The sequence below is a fragment of the Sorex fumeus genome, unplaced genomic scaffold (assembly GCF_029834395.1).
Source record: "Sorex fumeus unplaced genomic scaffold, SorFum_2.1 ptg000044l, whole genome shotgun sequence".
Taxonomy (NCBI): domain Eukaryota; kingdom Metazoa; phylum Chordata; class Mammalia; order Eulipotyphla; family Soricidae; genus Sorex; species Sorex fumeus.
In genome coordinates this window covers 26020438-26041461 of record NW_026606101.1, presented here as the reverse complement: position 1 = coordinate 26041461, position 21024 = coordinate 26020438, and the positions used below count along the sequence as shown (strand labels likewise).

At 40.8% G+C, this 21024-nt stretch overlaps 1 protein-coding gene across 2 annotated transcripts in view; it reads right to left on the bottom strand.

Moving 5' to 3' along the window:
- Nucleotides 1-21024, bottom strand: part of PLCB1 (phospholipase C beta 1) — a 787019-nt gene that overhangs the window by 170311 nt on the left and 595684 nt on the right. For both annotated transcript variants that reach the window (XM_056121100.1, XM_056121101.1), the window contains exons 12-14: nt 13432-13514; nt 3406-3490; nt 1519-1696 (exon numbers count right to left, since the gene is read on the bottom strand). In XM_056121100.1, the coding sequence (XP_055977075.1) occupies nt 1519-1696; nt 3406-3490; nt 13432-13514 (346 nt within the window). The remainder of the gene's footprint in view (nt 1-1518; nt 1697-3405; nt 3491-13431; nt 13515-21024) is intronic.

The following is a 21024-nucleotide window of genomic DNA, read 5'->3' as shown; positions in this document are numbered from 1 at the left end:
TTGACAAGTCATGGGCCTACTCCAAAAATTATTTGGTTCAAGCAATAGGCAGAAACATGGTCTCCATGTCCATTTTTGTGAAGATGCTACATTGTATGACTGGAGGGGAGGGACTTTGCAAATGTGATAAGAGAAGAATGTCTGAGGAGGGGGATATTATACTGGATTATCCAGGGGGGTATATTTTACTGGATTACCCAGGTAAATCCAGTATGGTGACAATTCTGTTCTGTTTTTTCTTTTTGTTGTTGTTGTTGTTGTTGTTTTGGTTATTGGGCCACAGCCAGCCATACTCAGGGCTTACTCTTGACTCTGAACTTAGGAATCACTCCTGGCAGTGCACTGGGGACCATATATATGGAGTACCGGGATACAAACCCAGGTCGACTGTGTGCAAGCCAAACACCCTATCCACTGTACTATTGTTCCAGCCACGGTGACATTTATTATATGTGGAAGATCTTTCTTCGCTGTGATCAGAGAGAGAGAGAGAGAGAGAGAGAGAGAGAGAGAGAGAGAGAGATGACAACAGCAGGGTCCCTGACATGCAACAGTGCTGGTTCTGAATCTGGAGGACAGGGAACAGAAACCAAGAAATGTGGGTGGCCTCTAGAAGGTGGAAAAAGCAATAGAGAGATCTCCTCTAGAGGATTTGGAAAGGAATGTAGGCCTGGAGCCACATGGATTTTAGCCCAGTTAGAGCCACGTGGGTCTTCCCACCTGCAGAATGGGAGGGGAATACATCTGTGTGGTTTTAAAATTTTATTCATTCCTTAAAATGTTTCAGTTCATTTGCTTTGTATTGAAACAATTTACATGATTGGGCTGGAGCGATAGCACAGCAGGTAGGGCATTTACCCTGCACACGGCCGACCCAGGTTCAATTCCTCCACCCCCCTTGGAGAGCCCGACAAGCCACCAAGAGTATCTCGCCCGCATGGCAAAGCGTGGCAAGCTCCCCGTGATGTATTCGATATGCCAAATACAGTAACAAGTACCACAATGGAGATGTTTCTGGGCCCGATCGAGCAAATCAATGAACAGTGGGAGGACAGTGACAGTGACAGTGTGGTTTAGGGGTACAATTTTATGCCTCTTCAAAGTATACGTACCTAAATGGTTAACAAATTTAAGCCATCAAGAGAGTAGTACCAATAAAACACAATTTAAAACTGTGAGCTGAAAGAGACAGTACAGGGATAAGGTGCTTCCCTAGCATGTATCTGATCTTGTTTCAATCTTCGGCACTGGATATGAGCACTGTCAGGAGTCACTCTTGAGCACTGAGCACAGAGCAAGAAATAGTCTCTAAGCACTGCTGGGTTTACCTCAAACCCTAACCATCTCATAAATAAAGAAAATAGTGTCTGTATAGGAATGTTAACTTTTCTTCTTCTAAACTGAATTCAGAGCAGCAATTTATTAAGCCCCTCCTCCCTGCATACTCCTCCTCCCACCCTCCCCCACCCCCCCCCCCCCCACACACACAGGACAGGAGGGCATCTAACAGCCCCTTACCCGCTCCTGGAGATGAAGGTTCAAACACACTGGAGGAATCACTATAGGTGTTGGAGGCTTGTTCTGAGAGTTTCTTTTTGCCACTACCTTCAGATGACTTGTGAGATTTCTTTTTATTTTTTACCAAAATTTTATACATTAAATCCATAGGGCTTGGAAGAGGAACTCCTGATTCCAGCTAAAGGAAAAGAAAAATATATTCTGTAAAAAATACTTTCCTTGACTTTCAATTCCTTTCCTAGCCACCTCCAGACCCCTAAGACAGATTCAGATACCTAGAATTTCTAGATTATTCTTTACTACCTTCCACATGGCTCATTAAACTGTTCTAAGTGTGTCTGGTGTGGAGGCTGGCTCATAGCTCCTTTTTCATGTGAAAGGTACAGTTTAATTATTGCACTCTTTCTTCCACAATGAAACCTATGTGAATAAGACCATAAAATGTACTGCTAGATTTAGTGGGCTAATTTTACTAACCCGGCGTTTTCCAGTGAACCATTTATAAATAGAATTATGTAGATTTGGAACAGAGAAGTCCTTAGCCTAAATGTTCAAGGAAGGGAATCCAGTTATATGTGGAATCTTCCAAGAAGAGTTGGGGAAGGCTAGAGGAATTTTTGACTTTGAGAAGTTTAAAAGCAAACAATTCCTATTCAGGCACTTGGTATTTAGCTTGCATTACACTTAGTATATCAGAAATTATCCAAGTGACTTCATATTTCCTTCTAACCCTGTGACCCGAGCTATCCTTATTTATAAGCCATATTTCTAGTGTTTCAAGCTTGTCTGTCTAATGGGAAATTCAATTTCCCATGAGACAGTTATTAGATATTGTATCAGATAGCATTGTAAGTGCTAGTCCCCACATGGGTTATTTTTAGAAAGTCTGTTGAACTCTAAGATATTGGCACTCAGTTTTATGCTTTTAAAAACTGGTATGGAGTCATGTTAAAGATGTGTGGAGCCTAAAAGAGAAAGTAAAAAATTGAAGAGACTACTTTTTAAAACATTTTTATTAGTGAGACACCATGAGGTACAGTTGTAAACTTAAAATTTTTGTGCTTGGACTTCAATTATACAATGATCCAGTATCCATCCCTCCACCAGTGCCCATTTTCCACCACCACGGATCCCAGTATCCCTCCCACCCCCCCATTCCCGCCATCCCACCCTGCCTCTGTGGCAGGGCATTCCCTTTTGTTCTCTCTCTCTTTTGGGTGTTGTGGTTTGCAAAAGAGGCATTGAGTGGCAATCATGTTTGGTCTATAGTCTACTTTCAGCCTGCTTCTCCCATCCTGGGAGGATACTCCCAACACCCTTTATTTGGTGGTTCCTTCTCTATCTGAGCTGGAAGAGGCTACTTTTAATAAGGTATTTCTGCTGTTTTCTTCCTCCCAAAAATGTATAAAAACAGGGAAATAAAACAGGAGATCTGGATTCTAGTGAACCAAAAGCCACAAGCAAAGAAGTGATCAGTGGCTAGCAGAGACAGGTGGAATTTCATTGTACTACTTGCAGAGTTCTATCTTAATGACCCATTTCTCTCTAAGGAGTGTGATGAGGCTCCTTAGGAAACTGTCTCTATAGGCTGCTAATGTTGGAATTTTCTACTATTGATTGGCTCAGGTCATCGACTAAAGGGGAAAGACTATAGTCAGGGAAAGAAAACATATACATATACAACATATACATATACAACAAGTCCAACTTTCTAAAAATAACCCATGTGGGGACTAGCACATACAATGCTATCTGATACAATATCGATACAACAACTGCTGACCATGAAAAGGATGTAAGAAGTCTTCCTCTAAGTTCAATAATAATAACAACAACAACAATAATAATATATGCGTTTCTTCATGAATTAACATCAAAACTGCTTACTGGGTATTTTTCCAGTGGTTCCATGAGGAGAGCATCCCCAAAGATCAGTCGGCAGTACTCCGCCATCTTGGCTTGTTGCTTGGGGCTAAGGGAGAGGGAATGAGAAAAAGCAAGAAGACATAGTCAAAGAACCTGGGCAGGATTATTTTTGTGTTCTAAATCACAGAAATAAAGAATTCCCTTGCCCTAATTTTCAGTTTTTATTCTTTCAAATTATTTATTTACTAACCTGACATAGTTACTATGAATAGCGCACACACAGGTGGAGGATTGAGGCTATTTCTAAGGCTGGCTGAGCTGCACACAAAAGTAGACGGGAAGGCAAATCCCCCGCCTGCCATTAGATTCTTGAAGGTCTCACGGTGAGACTCAGTTCCTTTTCACCTAATTTACTGTTTTTGTGTTAAAATGCATTCCACGCACTTGCGGTGGAAAGCATTCATATGTCCATGTCAGTTCTTGGTGGACTGTCAAAAAAAAGAGACAAAGGAGGAAAGGAAAGAACAGAAGAGAGAAGAATGAAGGAGGAAGTTTTATGGTACAAAATCTCAAGTTAGTGAAGGAAAAGGCATACTGGGAGAAGTAAGTGTGTGTGTGTGTGTGTGTGTGTGTGTGTGTGTGTGTGTGTGTGTTGTTAAGGAGAGAATCTTAGAGGACAGAAAAAAAGCATGTACCTGGAAGAAAGATGCCTGAAACTCTTGTTTGAGGGGGACATACAAGGTGATGCTCAGGGATTACTCCCTGTTCTATACTCAGAAATCACTCCTGATGTTGCTCCGGGGACCATATGGGATACTGGGGATCAAACCTGGGTTGGCTGTCCTGGACTATCTCTTCAGCCCCAATGCCTCCAACTCTTAAGTGTGTGATAGGGAAGTAAAGTTGGTGTCAGCCTGACCTTGTGTCTATAGGAATCTGTTGGGGGTGGAAAAAGTGGGGAGCTACAGTAGGGTTCACTAAGCTGAGTTCCAGGCCCCTAGTTCTCTGGATCTATAAAGCAAGGAGAATTGTAACTTTTAGAAAAGAGAAAACACATCTAGTGAAGTCAAGTGATGGATGGAAATGTCTTTGAAAGGTTAAAAAAAGTGGGGTAATTGTAGGCAGATTTCAGTCATATTGGGTAGCATTTCCCAGCCAGACTAGAGGATACGCTTGCTAACATAAACACAGTTGATCTGAGAGAACATCCATATTCTTCCAATATTCCTGCTTCCTTTGACCTTTCAAAAAGAAATTCTTGTTCACATTCTGTGAAATGTTATATATCATTATAAAGGCACCCTCTCCCTCAGGGATTTATGGACTGTGATTCTGATCACAGGCTGTTGAACTCGATTTCCAATAGTTGTCTCTATACACTGCAGTGTTAATATGTTTCGGCAGAACTGGGGCTGCAGTAAGAATATGTAAGTGATAAAGAGCCTTCTTTACACAATTCAAATTGATTACAAAATATCGTGTTTTCTTCAATCTCTTTCCCATGAATGTTAAGCCTCCATTGTAGAATGTATTCCTGGTCCCCCCCCCCCCCCCCCCGCGACACACACACACACTCCATAGTGCTTTGGGAGGTCAAATCATATTCTCATACCCCAAAGGGAAAACACACTCTTCATTTCCCTTTTAAAATTATATATTTGGAGGGACCGAGTGAGCTCTCTGCATTTCAAATATGAGCCTGACAGCTGCGGGCTTCCTTGGAAATGTGGGGTGAGGCAAAGAAGAGATTCTTCCATACTGAAAATCTTCCTCCCACCTTGTCACATGCATTTCTTCACTGCGAGTAATTTTACTGTCTGTGAATGCGCCTCCTGAACAGAATGAGGCATTCTAGCAATCTCAAGGAAAGAGAAAACCCTGACAAAGAAAGGATCCTGAAAACCACTGCGGCTAGTTATTGAAGGACGATTTGTTACAAGCTAGGAAACTTGTAGTTCAGACATCCTGGCTCTGAAGAAAACTGACCCATGGGCTCCACCATGTCCAAGGACGCTGTGTAGCTGAGGCTGAGCTAAGTCACTTGTTCTGAGCCCACAGGTTCCCTCGGTTACACACAAAAAGCTCTCAATTCTCCAATTCCCTTTTCATAGAATGATTCAACTAAAGGTCACAGTACTCAAGAGTGGCCCACAGCCCAGAGCTGTCACTCACAACCAGAGAGAATTAAAATGCAGCTTCCAGAGGCTGGAGCAATAGTGCAGTGGGTAGGGCATTTGCCTTGCATGCAGCCGACCTGGATTCGATTCCCAGTATCCCATATGGTCCCCTGAGCACCGCCAGGGGTAATTCCTGAGTGCAAAGCCAGGAGTAACCCCTAAGCAATGCCAGGTGTGACCCAAAAAGTAAAAATAAATAAATAAAATAAAATAAAATGCAGCTTCCAGGCTTGCCCTGCAGATTCTGAATCGGAATCCCTGAAACAGTCCAGCCCAGAGTATATTTGAAGAATCCCCCTGATACATTTTATTCAAACTCGAGTTTGAGAACAGATGGGATAGATTAGAATCAATCAATAGGTGCTGAAACTGTTTTCTTGAGCATTTGACCTTGAAGCCAGCAGATTCCTTTGCTCAGAAAGCCAGCGTGGAAAGAAAGGGTTCTGTCCTAGTGCTCAGCTTTGGGGGCCCTTGGGGAATCATATTCTTACCAGTGGGAAGATTTCAGAGATTTACTTGGGATATTTCTTAGTGGGTGACATGCAGAATTCTTGGTTCTCTGACGGGAAGTTCTCACACTAAATCCTGAGAAGTATTTGTGGAATCAAACCCCTTATTTCACTGTAATATTATCAGACTTGTTACTGCTGCAGGTCATGGTGGTGGTGGGAGGAGAGTATTTCTAGTCTCCTGGTTCTGAACTGGGAGTGGAGCCACAGAACCTGATTTTGTAACAAGCCTAAGGATTCTGATAAAGTCGTAAATAGGTGACGATTATTTTCTAAGACTACATTAAATCATTCATTTTTTTTCTTGCCGGGGAGGGAGGAGGAGGAGAGGTCTGGACCACTCTTGGTGGTATTCAGTGTTGGGGTAGAAATGGGGTCAGCTAATGCAAGGCCTTAATCTCGGTACTGTCTTTCCAGACCTCATTCACAGTCTTAAGAAAATGGAGATTCTAAGGCAGAGCCTGGGGTGGGGTCAGAAGTTGCAATTCCTACGAGCTTCTTAATGATGCAGTGGGTTGTTCCATGTTGCTCAGGCACACTTTTCAAAGATCTAAGTCTGTCAAAGGCTTTTTAACACCTTCCTCAAAATCAGCTAAGATGGAGAGACAAGAACAAGGTGTCCAAAGAACTGTAAGATGTGACATTCGGTAGTCAGGCTATTCATGTTCTCAACAAACACACAAGTGACAAGTAACAGAATCAGAACAGAGAGCAAATGGAAAAGAAAAGAGAGGGAGAACAAAGCGACTTTAGCAGTAGATCAGAACTGAAATAAATGTAATCAAGTTGATAATGGATCAAAAAATGGCAACATTTAAAGCATCAACATAGGCTAACAGAGATTAAAGGAGAGGTAGAAATTAATTAAAAACATCTGGCACTTCAGGTCACAGCAGATGTCTGGACATATCAAAATTCCCGGGAGGTCTGGGCAGTATGAAAAAGTTGAATTTTCCACCTAAAGAATGCGCCCCATGGCATGGTATAAACCTTCAAAGTTGAATGAAACCCATCTCTGTATCTATGGGTGACAACGAATCAACAACTCACTGAAGTTAAGGCATTTAGCCAAAATTTCACAATGTGACTGGCCCAGGATTACTTTTCTTAAAAATCTGTAAAACGTTTTTTATGGGGTCCATAGTTAGTAGTGTTTGAGGTTTACCCGGGTCACCTCAGGTGATGTTTGTGATGTCTTTTGCGTGCTGAGGATCCAAACCAGGGCCTCATGCATATAGTTGAGCCACATAATTGGTTCTTCCTCTGGGGGGACCCCCAAACTGTGAATCTGTCCTCTTGCATGGCAATTAAATTAACAGCCTCACTATTGCTCTTGGCACTTTTAAACCCCTGAGCTATCATCTTCCAGACTTTCTCACTGGGGTTTCCCAAACAGCAGTTGTCAGCAAGCTTTAGAGGCACCTGGGTTTGAAATTGTGGCCTGGCGCTTGCCAGGAAAAAGCACTGGTAACCACTGAACCATCTTCCACACAGCCCCCTCCACTTCCTGCAGCCACAATTCTTTCAATGAAAATACTAGTTCACAAATCAGGTGGTTTACTAAAGTTAAATGAATAGGACTTTTATTTAAAAAAAAAAAACTTCTGGAAGTAGACTATAGACCGAACATGGTGGTCACTTAATACTGTATTGCAAACCACAACACCCAAAAGTGGGGGGGGGGGAGCGGATGAGAGAGAGAGAGAGAGAGAGAGAGAGAGAGAGAGAGAGAGAGAGAGAGAGAGAAGAGAGTAAAAGGGAATGCGGCTGCCACAGAGATGGGGGTGGAGTGGGGGGTGGAAGGTGGGTTAGGGTGGGAGGGGGTTTGGAGAGGTGGTGGGGGAGGGATATTGGGAATATTGGTGGTGGAGAATGGGCACGGGTGGAGGGATGGGTACTCGATCATTGTATGACTGAAATGTAAGCAGGAAAGTTTGTAAGTCTATAACTGTACCTCACAGTGTTTCATTAAAAAAGAAAAGAAAAGAAAAGAAATTGCCCAAGGTCACACAGTAGAATACTTCCAAACCATGTACAGGGCCAGAAAGAGAGGACAGGAGTAAAGCACTGAAAAAAAAAATAAAAAACAATGTCTGGTTTCATTTCTCAAAATTTGAATTCAGGTGAGAGTATGGATTAGAGACATCTTTTGTGGGACTTAGGTGAGGTGTGTGGAAAAAGGATAGGCTGAAAAAAGGTAATGGTGATTTCAACCCTTTGAAAAGAAAAACCATATAATGAAGTGGATTTTTTTAAGTGTGAATTCATGTGAAGGTGGTGTGCAAATAAGGTACGCTTAGAGTTCTGAATTGGCATGCTGTAAAAGCAGTATACAGGAGAACAAAACAGTGTATGAGAGTTAACCGGCAAATTTTGATTTTAGGAGAGTCTTGGGGCACTATTTGGAAAGAATTCTTAGATCCTATCTCAGTTTTGTGGGAGAGAAAGCTATTGATGCTGTCTGTTACAGAACCAATGGGTTCGGCAATGAGCAAAAACAATTGTTTTTAAGCAAAGGGCACTTGCTAGCATCCTTTGGTTAGGGAACAGTTCTCTCAGGAAAGAATTGAGGGTGACCGAGCAATTTTGATACATGAAGTTCAAGGAGAATGAAAATAAAAAACAATTTTGTTTCACAACAGAATTTAGTAACTCGGTGTTTCACTGCTATTAGGTTACTGCTATGATTTGGGATAAAAATCATACATCTCTATCCTTTTCCTCTCTAAACACTGGGTGGGGTCAAGAGTAATCTAGGCATGCCCATCACCCCCCTTTACTACAATACATTTCTGCATCCAGTATTCTCTATACCACAGGTAAATGAGATCCTCCTGTGTTTGTATTTTTTTTTTTTCTGGCTTACTTCACTCAACCTGGTATCTTCCAGAGAAGGCCAAAGGGCAGAAAGAAATCAAGGGGAGAAGAAGAGAAAGGAAAGCGATGGGTGAACAGGCATCTGGGTTTCGGTTACCCTGGGACTAAGGAGAGTGGTATAACCATAAATTCAAAACGCAGACTCAACACAATTAACATATGAGATCCAAGCTGCAGCCACCGAAACTTCGTAACATGCTTGTCAAATTGACAAGTGAGGGACAGGCAGGCTGAGGGTTGGGGGTGAAGAGGGAATCAGGGAACAATGGTGTAGGGAAGTTGACACTGGTGGTGGGATTGGTGTTAAATATTGTATCTCTAAAACTCAACTATCAATAACTTTGTAAATCACAGTTCTTTAATTAAATTAAAAATAAATCTAATAGCCATGCTCTCTTGGGGAAGTTATTTTTTGTTTTTATTATGTATGAATTCTTTATGAACTTTAAATATCCAATTTCTTCTTTTTTATTTAAAAATATCTGGGGGAGCATGCACCATGATGATGAGGGCTACTCCTGGCTCTGTGTTTGGGAGCTCACTCCTGGTAAGACTGAAGGGACATGTGGTGACAGGGACTGAACCAGAGTCAGTCATATGGAAGGTAAATACCTTTACTTCTTTACTATCTCTGGCCTGGAATTTCTCCTTTTCCAAAATTAGAAATAGCAGTTTGAGGGCACTATGTATTTTGCTTTTGTACACAATGCAGTAATACATAGTGCCCTCAAACTGCTATAGCACAGCGGGTAGAGCGTTTGCCTTGCACATGCCTACCGGAGTGACCTGAGTTCGATTCCTCTGTCCCTCTCAGAGAGCCTGGCAAACTACTGAGAGTATCTCGCCTGCATGGCAAAACCTGGCAAGCTACCTGTGACATATTCGATATGCCAAAAACAGTAACAATAACTCTCACAATGGAGACATTACTGGGCCTGCTTGAGCAAATCGATGAACAATGGGAGGACAGTGCTACAGTGCTTCACAATGAAGATTTGAATTTTCATGCCCACAGAGAGCTCCCTCTATGATTAGTGTTAAATAATGCAACAGAAAAAACTCAGTGATTAAGGATTACAAGCCATGTAAACATGGCTCTGGTTGTCTTAATTTTATATTTAGAAGGTGTATGGTGCTTCTACTTAGGTGTGGGGGATAATGTTGATAAACATGAGCATTGTAAAGTATGACTTAATGAATTTCAATTCCAGTTTTGGTTTCATGATCTTTGGGAAGTGGAATCGTATGTAAAATAGGAATTATCATGACATTTATTCTTAGGATCCTTGGATAAATGGTGAGGTCTGTATGAACATATATTTGGAATACTGGTATGTAATATATCTAATCAATGAATTCTATTACTTGTATCCTTTTTTTTGGTGCTGGTGGTTGATATCATTGTCTAGCTTACAGAAAACTTCAGTTTTACAGGTATAATAATTATAATAAAAGTAGAGTTTTTCGTTTTGTCTCATTTATTTTATTTCTCTTAAAAAATCATTTAAAAAAACAAAAGCATTAGATGCATTTTCACCAAAGAGGAAATAACATATTAAGTCTCAGAAATATATTGCTTGAAAGAAAGGTGCTAAACAATTCTAAAATGGGCAAAGATGAGAAAGAGTTCCAGGGAAGTCACCTGCAAATCAGAACTGGAGCAGAAAATGAGGTATTACATACTGTCACTACCGAGGTGTTCCTTCTAAGTTAGAAGAGCAGTATCAGCTAAATTAAGTAAATACTTTCTCTCTAACCGATCCTCAGAAAGGGTAGAGAAACTATATGCCAAATGATAACATCATTCACTAGATAACGGAGAATGAGACAATTAAAAGCTTTTCAGTTTAATATGGATTTCCTGAGGCTAATTAGAACCACACTGATAAAATTAGTTGCTTCAAAATAAGGTGTTCCTGCGTACACAAATAAGCTAATACATTTTTAGCACATAGCTTGTTGGAAATTTCTCAAGTTGAAACTCAAATTGCTCAAGATTTAGTTTTTTTTTTTAAGAATTAATGAATTCAACCATGTGCTATAAATGAATTGAATCAAGAGAATAAGTGATGGGGGGAACAGAGCAGAAAGAGGGAAGCCAAAAGGTGCTTGTGAGCTGAGCAGGGCAGGTGTCATTAGCTTGCAGTTGAGGACTCTAACCGAGTAGCTGGAATAAAAGGAAAGGCTGAGCAAATTTCAGTGAACAAGTCTGTGCATTCTTCATTTTCTTTGATATTAATTCAAATGCCTAGACTTCTAGTTTCTGAGATTTATTTCAATCTAGAAAGAATTTTTCATATTGAAGTTCTTTGTATTGAGGATCATATGAAAAGCTGGTAGCCATGATTAAATATAAATGTCTTATTCTGACATGCCTGGCTATCCCTTGCCGGGGCCCCTTGGAGGGGAGTGGGTTGAGCTTTCCTCCCCACCCTGGCCAGGGCCCCGGCAGCCGAAGACCTCCAGGACCAGCCACCACCATGCTGAGACCACTCTCCGCACACCTGAAGGTACCGGCAGAGGGACAAAGCCACGTGGGTTCCGGGGCCGAGATCTCCAAGCCTACTCGGACTGGAGTCGAGCATCCTCCACCCAGATCCTCCAAATTCCAGCAGGCGGGGGTCACACCCACCAACTGGCCCCCTGGCGCCGTGTAATCCCATCAGTGGCCAAGACTCTGAGACTATAAAAACCAGCTCCCGGAACCGCGCGGCCGCATTTGCGCCGTGCAACATCTTATTATGACATCTCATTCCTACTTTGACAAACTGGCAGGCTACCGAATGTAGCCTGCCCACACGGCAGAGTCTGGCAAACTTCCCGTGGTGTACCCAATATGCCAAATACCAGTAACAATGATGGGTCTCATTCTCCTAAAAGAGCCTTGAATATAACCTCAGGGCCAGAATGAAGGAGACATTACTGGGGCCTGCTCGAGGCAATTGATGAATAACAGGATGATCTGTGATCTGATCTGTGTCTTATTCTGATACTGATAGTTTGTCAAAATTACTTTTCTTTGTGTAGTTCAGTATTAATTACAAACTATTTTTTAGTCTTTTTTAGGGGGGTACATGGGGGGGGGCATCACATCCAGCAATGCTCAGGGGACTACTCCTGGCTCTGTACTCAGAAATCACTCCTGGTCGTGCTTGGGACACCATATGGGATGCTGGTTCAGCCTTTTGCAAGACAAATAGCCTACCCTCTGTGCTATTGCTTCAGCCCCAGTATAAACTATTTTACAAGAGAAAAATGCTTATAAATACTAATGGACAGGGGTATGATCTTTGTGAAAGGAAAGGAGAAATAACTCGATGATCTTAATTCTGTGTAAGCACAGAATGGGTAGAGAGAATAAAAGTTTCCCCTCCACTAAGTCCAAGGTGTATGGAATTGCCATTTTAGGTTGGCAAAGCTATATATAAATTTGCATGCAGTCAGAGAAATTCTATATTCAAGATGAAGGACTATTAAATGGCGGACTATTAAAATGGTGCTTCCAATTAAGATACATATAATGTTAGGATAACTTTCCACTGTGTTGTTTAAAAAATAAAAGTCTTGGAGCTGAAGAGATAGTATACCAGGTAAGGCTCCTACCTTTTGTGTGGTCACCAGGCTCCACTAGCAGTGATCCCTGAGCACAGCTGTGTGTAGCTCAAATATAAAACAAACAAATAGAGTCCTGAGTTTAAAATATCTACCTGGTTTATTTATAAATTACTCAGTTTATTGCTATGTGAAAGGAACTGGCTAAGAAAAGTTAACCAGAAGGAGAGGAATGGGTATAGAATAATGTCTCTCATATGTGGGATAAAAAGCAGCACAGTAGGGGAATAACAAATGGCCAAAAACAATAGAATTTGGAAACTGGTTTACAAAGTTGAGTTCACAAGAGTATGGAGATATTAGGGGAGGGATGGGATGAGGGCAATACCAGAAACAATGGTATAGGGGAATGAATGGTTCATTCTGTGGGGAGTCTGGAGTTGGAATGTCGTATGTAGAAAACCTGGTCAATTACAGTTTTGTAAATTATGGTAAACAAAATTTTAAAAAATTCTATTATGGGGCCAAAGAGACAGTACAGTGGGTAAGGGGCTTGCCTTATGTGAGCCCATTATGCATTTGTTTTCTGGCCTACATATGGTTCTCAGGGCTAATCAGGAGTGATACTGAGTGAAAATCCAGAAGCAAGCCCTGATCACTTCTGGGTGTGGCACCAAACCAAAACAAACAAACAAATAAATAAAAAAGTTCTACTATAGCCTGAACATAGATTTAATAAATTTAATGAATTATTTCAATGTAAATTATATTTAAATAAAAGAATCTAATTGTATAAAAATTTAAAAATGCCACTTCAGAACACAACTGAAGTATACTATTAATAATGTCAAGGATCTTAAATTGAGTGAACAACTATTAAATATGCCCTATTTGGCAAAAAGACTTCCTCCATCAGCGTTCTGAATACTTACGAATCCACATGGTTTTCAAATGAAAGGAGAATCGGGAAAGGCGATGTCTTAAATGCACACTCAGCAATTGCTTCTATCACTTCCTAAAAATGAGAACACATAATCAGTTTTCAAATTATTTAAAATTCTAGTCTACTGAGAGTATCTTGCCCTCACAGCAAAGCCTGACATGCTACCTGTGATGTCTTCAATATGCCAAACACAGTAACAACAAAGTCTCACAATGGAGACGTTACTGGGCCTGCTAGAGCAAATCGATGAACAATGGAAGGGCAGTGACAGTGACAGTCTATTCAAAATGCTGAAATTTTAACATGCATATTTTTTGGGAGGGGTTTACACCTACTTATATGTTTGCCTTTTCACTCATGAAATTACATCAAATGATCTTAAATGTCAGATGGACAGAGTCATGAAAGCTCCTGGACCATAACTTTCCTATCTTGCTTAGTGAAGAAAGAAGAGGGGAATGAAGGACCATGACTCTTCCATTTGCTCGGTATATCCACTTCTTTAAAATGAAAGAAATCTAGTCACATTAAAAACCTTTGAACAAGAGAAGGCAAAAATATTCACCTATAAATTTACCTTCCAAATGAAATGACTTAATCACTGTCACTGTCCTCCCGTTGTTCATCGATTTGCTCGAGCTGGCCCAGAAACGTCTCCATTGTGACACTTGTTACTGTATTTGGCATATGGAATACGTCATGGGTAGCTTGCCAGGCTTCGCCATGTGGGTGAGATACTCTTGGTAGCTTGCCAGGCTCTCCAAGAGGGGCAGAGGAATCAAACCTGGGTCGGCCGCGTGCAAGGCAAACACCCTACCTGCTATGCTATTGCTCCAGCACAAATGACTTAATATGTGGTAATATTAACTCCTGGTTTCCCCTATATTTGTTTAACTTAAATCTTATTATTCAGTAACTACTTCCCCTCCCCCACCTCTTTATAGAGATCTAAGGGATTTTTGGAGGGGAGGAAGGAGATTCCAAGTAATGTTTCCAAGATTCCAAGCCTAAAGCCAATTCTGGAAGGACTTGGCCAACTGTAACCAGAAGTTCAATTCTAGAACCTAGCAGTGCTCAGGAGTCCATGTGATGATGCTGGGGTTTAAGCCTGGGTTCCTGCACATGCATCACATGTGGGCCTGACCACTGAGTAATCTTCTCTGCCTTGAGAGCTAAGGTTGCTGAAACAGAATTGTTCTTTTCAAATAGAGAACTGAACATATTTGTTAAATTCACACAACTGTGAAACCATCATCTGAGTCTAAATTTATTTCTATCATTTCAAAATTCTTTGTACCCATTAGCAATTACTACTTATTCCTGATTCCCACTCAATACACCTAGCCCTAGAAAAGCACATAACAACTTTCTCACTTCAAGATTTTCCTACTTGAAACATTCATATATTAGGAATCATACAACATGTTGCATGTGGCATCCCTCTCATAGTGTACTTTTAAGTGCACCTATGTTTCCACACATATGAGCACTTCATTCATCATCAATCTGTGTTCAAAAATCTCTACACCATAAAGTTTCATATCTGTATAGAAGCATTGGGCATAGAAATAGCACCACTGATTTGCTACCAAGCAAGTAAGTCTTAAAACAACATCTTTATATAACCCTTTCCTCATATTCTGAATTATCTTTTGTGAATTCTTAGAGAATGATGGGATTAAAAACATGACTCTCATACAGTCTTCTGTGTTTCTCCAAATTACTTTCCATCTTAAATTGCCTAGAGTAATATCTGGAGGATCAGACTTCAATGCATATTCACCAGTTTGAAGCATTTTTTTTAAACAAACAAACAACTTTTTGCTTGCTGGAGAGAGAGTACAGTGGAGAATGTGCTGGCATTGCACCTGGCTCACCTGGGTTCCACCCCCAGCATCACATATGGTCCCCTGAACATCAGCTAGCAGAGATCAGTATGCACAAAGCTATGTGTAATACTGAATACAGCTGGATGTTGCCTACTCCCAACAACAACAAAAATGAATGCCTTTTGTTTGTTTGTTTTGGAGCCATACCCAGTGGTGTGGTTCTGTGCCTGAGGCTCATTTCTGGTGGTGCTGGGGGTCATCCTGTGGTGCTGGGAATAGAATCTGGGACTATAGCATACAAAGCATACAGCCACTCAGTCCATTGAAATGTTTCTCTGGACACAGAATGTTTTCCTCAGTGAACTACTAGTAAAGTATGGCATCATCTACTTATTTATTTGAGGGAGGGTTGTGGGATCACACCTGCTAGTGTTTAGAGTTCCATGCTTAAGGGTTATTCCTAGAGGTGCTCAGAAGCCGATACATTGCAAAAAGTATTGAATTAGGGTCAGTTGCATGCAAGGCAACCACCTTATTTCATGTACTGTATCTTTTCAGACCAGTGCCATTTATTTTTAAATTATAGATGTCAACACCATTGTGGCTTCACATACTCATACTTTTGCTTTTTTGATATTACCCTTATGTTTTTCCATATTTCCTTTCAAGTAGGAATTTCTACTCTCTTGCCTGAGTCTTTGCGCTATCTTCTTTACCTTTTTAAACCATGCACAGACTTCTTAATATCCAAGCCAGAAAGTCATTTCCCTGGTCTCCGAGTATAAATAAGGCTTTCTAATTCTGTACCACATTTGCATATGTCCTCTAAGAAGGATTTGCCTGCGTAGAGCAAAAGGAATCAATCTCACTGTTTCTTAGAAGTGAATTCACAGATTGCCTTTCATACATTATCAGTCTAACTTTTATGATAGTTGATGCTATCAAAAATAAGTGTGCTATAAATAGCAAGCAACACCAAGATTTTATATTCTTGATTTGATTTATTTGAGCACAGGATTTGAATTCAAATAAGCTATCTTTTTGAATTCTTCTTACACAAGCTATGTGACCTTGGAGAAATCATTTACTACCTCTGTGCTTTGTCTTGCTGACCTATAAAGTGGGGGCAATAAATCTTATCCCACAGGTCAGTTATGAGGATGCAGTGAGGGCAATAAAGGTCCCAAGCTCATGCTCATTCTCAAACTAATTTACCTGCTGGTGACACCTGCAACTTACCCCTATCTCCACCCCTATTACTATTAAAAATAAGAACAATCATTAAATGAGCCCTTAGTGTGTTTCAGCCATGTATTATAACCTTCTTCTAACCTTCTTCCATAAGGAAAATACAACCCATTATTCTACAATTATAAGATGTAAGATCAGAAACAGCAGGGTTTTTTTTTTCCTCTTGAAGTCCAGAGAGGAGAATCTAATAAAATCCAGAAAGGTATGTCTGTCTGAATTAATTTCTTAATCAGTGCTGTAAGTACTATGTAACCAATGACCTTAATCACCTATCAAAGTGTCCAACTGAAAAAATGTATCTGGTAAGATAGTTCAAGGGTCAGGGGCTATATGATTTGATTTCTAGAACCTGAGGGACGCTGAGACTTGGATCAGCTGTATGAAGGCTTCCAGTATCTCTGAGTTGCATTGTCTTGCCTACTATTTTCATATCTTGCCTTGTTTTGCCTACTATTGAATGTTGCATTGTCTTGCTAACTATTGTACCATCTAGACCCTGTGACTACCTAGAGTAGTCTTTGGGGCTCCTGAACATTGGTTGGGAACTATGCCCAGTTTTATTCACAATGAGGAAAAATCATTAAGAAAGTAGATGGAGTGAGAGAGGGGCAGAGAGGAGAGAGAGTTAGGGGGGTGTGGATTTTATTTATCTACTTAAAAGTGGCCCTGTTGGGCCTGGAGATATAGTTCAGTGGGTAGGGCGTTTGCCTTGCATGTAGCTGATTGGGTTTGATCACCAGCATCTCCTATGTTCCCCTGAGCACTGACACAAATAATTCCTGAATGCAGAGCCAGGAGTAGTCTCTGAGCATCACTGGGTATGACCCAAAAAGAATTTAAAAAAAAGTGCTCCTGTTGTATTGGTGAGGCAAAACACATTAGAGTAATTTTTACAGTTATTCTTTATTTTTTAACTTATTTTTTGAGTCACCATGAGATTCACAGTTACAAAATTGTTCATGATCAGAATCACCAACAGCCATTCCTCCACCAGTGTATATTTCCCACCACCAATGACCCAGTTTCCCTCCCTGCCTCTATGGCTGTCACATTCTCTCTCTCTCTCTCTCTCTCTCTCTCTTTGTCTCCCTCTCTCTCTCCTCCCTCCCCCCTTAGTCATTCATTCTTATCTTTCTCTCACACCCTATAATTCATCAGTAACCCTAATCAAATATAGGCAAAAGATAATCACAACTAACTCAGTACCTCCAGTGCAATCATCCTGATCCAAGCACTATTTAAAATATGATTATTGAGTAATATAGTTTATAATACTGATGTTTATATGTTTGTTATTTACCCAATCCACTACCAGACTGTTAAAAGCCTTCCAAATCTAACCCTCTACCACTGTCCCTGGACTCACTGTTTCCACATATTCACTAGCCTTTTCTGAGAGCCGATGAGCTAGGATTGGGACCTGGGGGGTGGGGGGCGGGTTGTTGTAGTTATTTTGTTGAAATGGCCTGCTATTTCTTGCTGGTCTTCAAGAACTATGCTGTGGTTCTCCCATTTTTCTTTTCCCTCTTCCTTCAGACCAGTGATATCATAGATTGGAGTTGTTTCTGTAAGGATTACAGACAATATAGATCAAAAGAACAACCAACATCTAACCTGAATGAGAAATAAATCTTCCTGGTTCAAAACCACCCAGATTTTAGGATTTCTTCTTATTGCATCAAAAGCTAACAGGCTGATTGATGAGCCTTTCAACTGCTTCCCCACTGTTTAACATTTTAACTGCTTGGCCCCTGTATATACCACAACTAGAGTGATTGCTCCTAAACATGAGTCAGATGGCTTCACTCCTTTGGAGTAAACCTTTCAAAAAAAAAAACCCTATTCAGAGCAAAATCCAAGTTCTTTATCAGATCTGACACCTGCAATCGCTTTAATTTCATCTTCTTTTCCTGTTCACTATGGCTCATCCTGTCATCCTTGCTTTTCTCAGAATACACCACACATGATTTCACCTTTGTGCATTCATTTCTTTCTTTGTGTTCATGCCTTTGTGCATCTTTAGGACTTCTGTCAAGAATGACGTGTTCATTTCTTTGTGCATCTTCAGGACTTCTGTCAGGAATGCTTCTTTCTATCTGAAGGCAAGACTTCCTTTCTTAATGTTGGGGTGTGTTGGTGCAGAAGGGGCTGTCTCAGTTTGAACTTTATGTGAATAAATTCCACAACCCTGTCCTAACTGAACACAGCACATCTCACATGCTTCTTTACCTTTTATAAGGCATATCTCTGGTTGCCATATCATGTATTGATTTTCGTCTATTTCTCTCCACTGGAAGGTAAACTTCTGAGGTATGAGTTCTTTGTTCTCCGCTGCCCTCTTCCTAGTGCCCAGAAAATGCTAAAATGCTTACCACATCTTTTCAAATGAGTAATGAGCTCTCAAAATTCTTAATGAAAGAAACCCATCTATTTATCTGCTTGCTTTTCCATTTGTTCCTCTATTCGCTCTGAGGTCAACATTCTTATTTTCTCATCAAGGCCAGGTAGTTAAATAATCCACGCTTTCCTCAGCATATTGTTTTTCTGGCCAAATGTTCAACTTTCCCTTTACTAAAAGCGCCACAGTAATATGGAAACAAATGTCATGACTGTGTTCCAACAGGACCTAATTTACAGAAGCAGGTGACTTGCTAACTGTGGGGCAAGGGAATCTAGCCTGTCACCCACTGCTCTAGTGTGACCATTAGCTTAAGAAAAGCTTAACACTGGACACTAAAGGTAAATTCAGTGATGCTTGAATTTTGATTCCATCTTTACTTTTGTATTCAGTAAACACTTTCATGGTTATAGCTTACAACCAAGGTTGAGTCTTTCATTTAACTATAATTATTTTATGCTTTAAGGACCACACCCAAAGGTGCACAGGGGCTACTCTGGTTTTCTGTAGAGCTCTGGGGATAACTGCAACATGCAAATGAAAGCTCAAGCCCTTCAGACTACCTTTCTACCCCAGTCTTCAGGAAGACCTTGTAAAGAAGAACTTTCAAATGCAAATAAGTGTCTAAGTAGTCTTTAATTGTCTTTTGAGACTGACTCCTTCAGGGTTCTTTGTTTGAGAAGCATTCAATGCCTTTAATAATGTTGACTCTCACAGGGGCCTAGGGAAGTCAGGCTGAAGTGGAGGGAGAACCTTGATTTCTCTCCCTTAGAGCACATCAGCAGGGCGTTTGTCTTGCATGCAGCCAACATGGCCGACCCGAGTTCAATTCCTCCGCCCCTTAAGCTACCGAGAGTATCTCGCCCACACGGCAGAGCCTGGCAAGCCACCCATGATGTATTCGATATGCCAAGCACAGTAACAACAAAGTCTCTAATGGAGACGTTACTGGGCCCGCTCGAGCAAATCGATGAACAACGGGAGAACAGTGACAGTGACAGTGACAGAAAGTAGGCACTAGTCCCAAACCAGACTGTCTTTGGTAAAGGAAATTTGGGTGTGTTAGTTTTTAATGTGAAATCTACTCATACTTGTGGAGAGTTTATGCCTCTGTCTTCTTACTTCACTGCATTTATAACTCTCACTCCAACAGAGGTGCTGGTATGGGCTAAATAGTGTCACATCCCTGGATTTCCCATCATGCTTCTCTCTTTTTTTTCCTCTCACCTTTCTTATTCTCTCTTTTTTTTCACCTCTGGGTTGTGCACTTACAAGGTTGGCTGTATGCCAACTTGCCATTCCCCTCTCAGCTCCTTCTGGGCCATGCCATTGGCCAAATCCTGGGCTATGTTTAATTTGTAGTTTGGGCTTCTGGCTGCTTACAAGTGAAATAGGTGCTGAGGATTGTATGTGGAGGCACTCAAAGCTTCTGCTATGGCAGTCTTACAAATAAATTAATTTCTGTCCTCACTCTGACCTAATCAAAATTTACATATATATTACTATAACTATTGTGCTTATAAAAGAGTGCTAAGATGTGGCTTTTAATACCAATGGTTAACATTTATTGAGCACTCAACTGCAAATTCTGTGTATTAAGTGGTGTCACTGAATGCTTGCAACCATTTTAGTGAGGTTGGTACTATTATCCTCTTCATTGAGTTCAAAAGAAAGTGGCTTAGGCGAGTGAGAAAAATAACTCAAGATTTTACAGTGAGAAAATGAAAGAGCTGAGATTGAAATCTTCACAGTTGATTTCAGAGTTATATTCTCATCTCAATATCCCAGGGTTATATTCTTTTATATTCTGCTTTTTCCCTTTCCTTTTCCCCTCTCCCCTGCCTACTCTCAAGCCCCCTCAGCCCCTAGCTCTTTTACCCCTCAGCCCATGCCCTCACACACCAATTCATCTCTATAACTTCAGCCAGCAGCTGCGGAACTATCTCACGGAGATAAGATGGGAAGGGAAGTGGTACCAGGTTTTGTAGTTCATTTAGTTGATCATTTGCAATCTTACCAACATGAGAGATAGCCAGGCAGATACAGAATAGGGAATACAAACATATAAAAGGGGGAACACAAAGGAATTAACTTCTCTTTTTGG